Source organism: Neolamprologus multifasciatus, chromosome 12 (assembly GCF_963576455.1).
Source record: "Neolamprologus multifasciatus chromosome 12, fNeoMul1.2, whole genome shotgun sequence".
Lineage (NCBI taxonomy): Eukaryota > Metazoa > Chordata > Actinopteri > Cichliformes > Cichlidae > Neolamprologus > Neolamprologus multifasciatus.
The window spans coordinates 15,073,921-15,079,947 of record NC_140450.1 but is presented as its reverse complement, the minus strand read 5'-3'; the positions used below and the strand labels follow the sequence as shown (position 1 = coordinate 15,079,947).

General features: G+C 36.3%; 1 protein-coding gene across 2 annotated transcripts; it reads right to left on the bottom strand.

Annotated features, from left to right (window-relative positions):
* Nucleotides 1–327: 327 nt before the first annotated feature.
* LOC146506660 (uncharacterized) lies at nt 328–5,507 on the bottom strand. Of its 2 annotated transcripts, none has more exons than XM_085179525.1 (5): nt 5,458–5,507; nt 2,864–2,933; nt 2,299–2,473; nt 1,989–2,154; nt 328–1,836 (listed from the first exon to the last, which is right to left on the bottom strand). In XM_085179525.1, exons 2-4 carry the CDS (start codon nt 2,916–2,918, stop codon nt 1,989–1,991), a joined length of 396 nt encoding a protein of 131 aa, XP_085035651.1. In that variant the 5' UTR covers nt 2,919–2,933; nt 5,458–5,507; the 3' UTR covers nt 328–1,836. The 2 variants fall into 2 exon arrangements, with proteins under 2 accessions (XP_085035651.1, XP_085035650.1); XM_085179524.1 differs by lacking the exon at nt 5,458–5,507 and adding an exon at nt 3,051–4,133.
* Between the last annotated feature and the right edge of the window lie 520 nt (nt 5,508–6,027).

Genomic DNA, 6,027 nt, shown 5'->3' with positions numbered 1-6,027 from the left:
TTCTCTGAACTGAAACAAAGCATGCTTCAATTCTTCCTTTCTTGATCTCCTGTAGCATAGCATATACTGAAACATCCATCCAACAACCAAAAAGAAACACCAGATACATCATACATCAGAGTTTCCACAAATACACCAGTTATTTAAATTATCACTGTGATCTTCATCTCATGCCATAAAATTGGCAATGGACAATAAAGTTGTTATTTCTTTAACAACTTTATTGTCTCTGCGCATATTAAAATGGCTGTACCTTGCACACAGTAATTTAATATAGAAGAACTAGTTTGACAGTTCTAGGACTGTATAATGATTGTTCATCCTTATATATTAAAAAAAAAACTAACTGTATTCTCTCAAAGTGGTACTCAAATGAGAGCAAAGAGAACACACCTCCAGAGGATGCTGAAGTTACAAAAGGACGTGAAGGAAACTTTGTAGTTCTTTATCCCATCACAAAAAGAATGTATCTGCTGCCACCTGCTGATCTGTGAATGTGTGACAGTGTTTGGCTCTTTTTCATTTTTTTGTTTTTAAACTCTGGGGGATTTGGTTCCTGAGTAACGGGATATTTATCAGATTATGAGGACAAAATAAGTTTAAACATCTTGTATATTTATTGCAAAAAATTTGATCTAAATGTGTTTTATACACAGTACTTTGCGAAAGTCTTGAGCCACCCCTTTCATTGGGAAAATGGGAAAATAGCTGCAGGAATTTATGGAAACACTGCTAACCGTACAGTACATGGAAATACAGGATATAAAGCTATCACAGAGTTTGTACAAATGTAACAGGCTTTGGTAGCACTCACTCACTCACACACACACACACACACAATGAAATCTCACTATTGTTGGTTTTAAAATATTCTCTTCAGTTGGATTTACTTAACATGAGTTTTTTAAGTTTACTTAAGTTATTTGTGTTATTTAAGTAAAATTAAAAAGGTTATTTCAAATGTTTCCACCCAACTGTGTTGAGTAACTCCAAAGAAATTGACTGTTGTGCTCTCAATTTATAACTGAGTGAATGTAAAGGCATTGAGTATTTACAGTATTTAACTGTAATAACAGATAAATACACTGTTAGACATTTTATTGTATTTTTACATTAACTTACTGGCAACACTATTGCCAGTAAGTTACTGTAATTACTGATCTACAGTATCTTTACTGTTGTGATGTTTTACAGTTCAACCACTTTACTGTAAACATATATTACAGTATAACAGCTTTACTGTAAATGTTGTTTGTGGTAATGCAGCTTTACTGTAAACGTGGTTTACAGTTAGAAAGACTTACCGTGATTACGTTTTATAGTATCACTGTACTGCAAATGTGGTTTATGGTATAACACTGTAATTGTGTACAGTATAATTTGTGTAGACTGTAATTATGTTTTACAGCATATAAAATAATATTAACATTCATATTCAATATAAGAACATTTACAAAAAACAATATAATTCAATAAAGTAGTCTCAGAATAGTGAATTAAACCAACATTTATTGTTGATAATTTTTTTTTAACAAGAAAAACATTTTTCAACTGAATAAAAACAATGTCAATAACCAAAATAAATAGAAGCGTACATGAAAACTACACAGTCCTTCACCTTTCTGTGTCTGATTTTTTTAAGGAAAACAGTTTTTCATTCCACTAAAAACAGGACAAACCCACCAGCATGAACATTAAATAAACTATTACAATTGTAAAACAAAAATCATTTACAAAATGTAATAATTATCAGTGGGTCCCAGGAAATAGAATGTGACATGGGATTTAGATTTCCGTTACCAGGATGGTCAGGTTCAGCGTAGTCTTTATCACCACCTGTCAAAGACACATCATCAATATTCATGTTTGCTCAGGTTATTCACTTGTTCACATCTGTCTGAGATCATTCATACTGTTGTATGGATGTGTGTACAGTATGTATATAATTATCAGCTATGTAAAAAATATTATCATCTCTGTATTCTTACCTAGTTGGAAGTCCTCCATTCAAACTCAGAGAGCCGCTGGAGGAAGGTGGTGATCCGAGGGCTGATGCTTGTAACCTTCCTCTTTACGACACGACCTGTCTTGCAGCTTGTACCAAGTTTTGCAGGGCATTTTGTTCCCATGTCTGGATTGATCCTCACAAAGAACCTTTTAACGGAAAAAAGGCTGCTTTAATTTCAAAATGAAAACATACATTACAGCAATCACCTATATGTTTCTGCAACTGTAGTCAAGCTATCACATATATTTCATTCTTAAATGGTGTAAGCTTTAATGGTGTAAAGTATTTACCTCTGTATCATCTCCAGTGTGATGGACGCTGACTCCTGATACTCAAGGTTGAAAACGTAGTATGACGCAAAGAAGACAGCAAGGGTGCTGGCAAAGTCATGCATCTGCTCAGGCTCATAAAATACCTTGCCCTCCAAACTGATCATCCAGCGGCTTGCAGACATGAAATTATTCCCTAAAAACAGACAAGAGTCCAATAAGACAATGTGCTCACCCTTACAAATAAGGTTTCCACAAGAATGCTGGATAGCAGGCCTCACACTGTACAAAAATAGAATCCACATGGTTTGCTGCTATTTCTCTTATTATTTATTATGTAATGAAAATTATGATCAATTACAGGAAAAAACTGCCTAATGTTTTGGCATGTTAGGCTGTTTTTTCCTGTTGGTCATTGTGTATAATAAATAATAAGAGAAACAGCAGCAAACTGTGTGTATTCTATTTTTATACAATATAAAACAGACAAACCCCTGTTAAGTAAGTTGTTGTGGGTACAAATACCACAATAATTACATAGATTTTTTACAAAAATATTACAAGAGGATTGAAACTATTTACTTACCAAGCGCTATTACCCTTGGTGTGATGGGTAAGGTCATCTCTCTCTCAACAGACATCTTGGTGGAAAAAGCCTTTAAAACACAAAAGGAACTGATTTGAATGATGATACCCAAAATCATTGAAATATTTTTCCTTTGTTTATGTTGACAGTATTGAGAGTGCATGTGTAAAATTTTAAATATAATTACGTCAGCCAAGATGAAGATTGAGTCCTCTTTTTCTTGGAAGTACTTCATCAGAAGAAGGATGGCTGCTGTGGCGATCTGGTTGTGGTTCAGCTTTGCACTGTCGCACTCACGTAGCAGATGTTCAATCTCCTTGTTCCACTGAAGTCTCTGGCCTTGAAAGAAGTTCAAAATTCTCCTTCCTTTCGTAAGAAGGGCTTCACTGAGACGTGTCTCTACCTCAATATCTGTGAGTGTGTGGAAGTGAGTGCAGAGGCCTCTTTTAGTAAAAAGAAATGGCCAATGCTCTTGAACCTCACATAAGGTGGGGGCAGGCTAAGAATTAAGCATGTGCCTCTGGTAAATATAAGTCAAAGACATATAAGTATTTACATCTGTTGTTTCAATTGCTTGAGGACCTGCTGATCTGAAGACAGTTGACATAGTCTGTCTTTTTGTCTCCAAAGTTTCAGTCGTTTCTCCTTCTGGTAGGGTTGTGGGTTGCCAGTTGATGCAACCATAGCTATCAAGTTCAGATCTCCCCCTTTTGATGGCAACATCACCCTCATTGTTTTCCCTGGTAGACCTTTTCCTTGGCTCCCGGATTCTGCTGCTGACATTGTCTCTATTTACATGTTCAACTCTTGTTTTAAGCTGTTTGAGTAGGGAATAATAACCACAGCCTAATTGCTCACCTTCTGCAGTCTTATCTGCAAAGGTAGCGGGATACTTAGATACAATAGCTCTAGCTACCTCCCCACAAGCAGCTCTGTTAGGGTTGGGGCAGTGTACTCGCATTCCTTCTACAACAGTCCTAATCATTATTCTCCTGTCTTCTGGGTGAGCCATTCCACCAGATGCCAAGGCCTGTGAAAGTCTTGTTGGCATCTTCTCCCAGGGAACTGAAAAATTGCTGATCCAGGAGGTGTTGCTTACATTTGGTTGTGTGGAAGGGAGTTGACCTGATGCTTGTGCAGAACAGAGTGAATTACCCTGTAGTGGCACTTGCACAGTTGTTGAGCAGGTGGTTTCAGGTTCCTTTGGGTTGTTTGAAGAGCCAGACTCCACTTGGTCGTCGATATTCACACACACACACACATAAACACAGCAGAACAATTCCACATTAACTATGTACAGATGGGTTTTTTGGAGTATTTATTGAGTAATACTCTTATATGAGACACAAAAGCAAGAGTGTTGGAGAAATAATACCAATGGCAATGAAAGCTAGTTTTAGTTTTGAAAGCTAGATTTTTTATGAACTATGAATTGAAAAATAAAGTACAATTTCAAAATAACTCTCAAAATAACTAATTTACAATTATTTTCAAGAACTGCTATGGACATGCTGAAATCCATCAAGAATACACTGTATTGTGCTCGCTGGCAACAGCATCTTGGCTTGCATTTTCAGGTAGAAAAGAGCCAAATTATGTAAAAATGTCTCTTGTTGATTATCACACTCCTCTAGATGATCACATGGAGTTGGAGTCAGATTCTCCTCAGAAGGCTGAGTACAGTCTATATTTTCGGGGAGAGTTGACACCTGAGTTGTTATCACTGGCTTATGTTTCCTGGATAAATGTGTGGCAAAAGATGAGCGCACTCTGAAATGTTTGTGGCAGTCATCATAAGGACAGACAACTTTCTTGCCATCTTTAATATGAAATCTCAAGTGAGTGCATAATGCTGAAAAATTCTCTGCCACATAGAAACATGCCTCAACTCCACAAGCAAGATTTCCTTTAAAATGGGTGTGTTTAGTCTGAGCCCTGCGATAGCGGTGGTTCCTGTGCATATGGGATCTGAATGCAGAAAATGTTCGATAGGAAGAAGGACATTGCTCTATTCCACATGTGAATCGATAATTAGCTGTATGCTGATGTTTCTTCGTACGATAACAAAATTGTCTTAATTCTCAACTACAAACACCACAAAATTTACACCTGTACATGGCTGCATGTGTCTGAATTTGACTTAACTTTTAATTTGCAAAGAGCATGGCAACAACACAACAGTGACTGAAAAACATCTCAATCTATTATCTGTTTGTTCTATTATTAAAGAAGGGATCTACATTGCTTGGTTTGTATCAAAAAATGGGAAAAAGTTAAAAGAAAAACTATCTATAGATCAATGTTATTAACTTAAACCATGCAGACCCTGAAACACTGGAGGAAAAATTTTGGAGGGTCTGTCTAGCTGACGTTAAACCCCTTAACAATGGCACTGCAACTAACTGCGACTAATTTACAGACCACTACACTGTCTTGCTTTTTAAATGGGACCTATGAAACAATAAACCACAGTTGAGATTAGAGCAGGCTAACCTGCATCAGAAACTTCAAAACTGGGTTAGATTGTTTTAGCAGTCTTTAAATTTCCAAAAAAATGTTGTCTACCTTTATTCTCACTAAATATGTCTTTTTACCTGCTGTTTTGTCTTGTCTCTCAAAGAACTGAGGCTACATCACACTGTCACCCGGCCAGCAAGGGCAGGAGGACAGCAATGCACCACACTGGGCGGGAAAAGACAGAGAGACAATTGTTAATTTAATGTTGCATTTATTTAACCCTTGAAAAATATATTGACATAAGTAAATAAAAGAAAAAAAACACACAACCCATCTTTTCCAGAATAATTCAACTAATTGCTCTTTTGACCAACCTAACACAGACGTTACATGGTTTTCCTATGAAAAAGACCCTGGAAGACATTATATTAAAGGAAAAAAAACATGCACCCCTTCCCACTTAAAAAAATAATAAATATTAAACTTAGGTTGGAGTTCCTGGCGCCACCAACCTAATGTTATATTAACTTTTTAATGTTGTGTACTGCAGCTCACACAAAATTAAATAAAGCAGGCTAACCTACATGAGCAAGCTGAAAACTGGATAAGATTGTTTTAGCAGTCTCTAAATTTCCAAAAAAAAGTTGTCTTTCTTTATTCTCATTAAATGTGTATTTTTACCTGCTGCTTTGTCCTGTCTTTCAAAG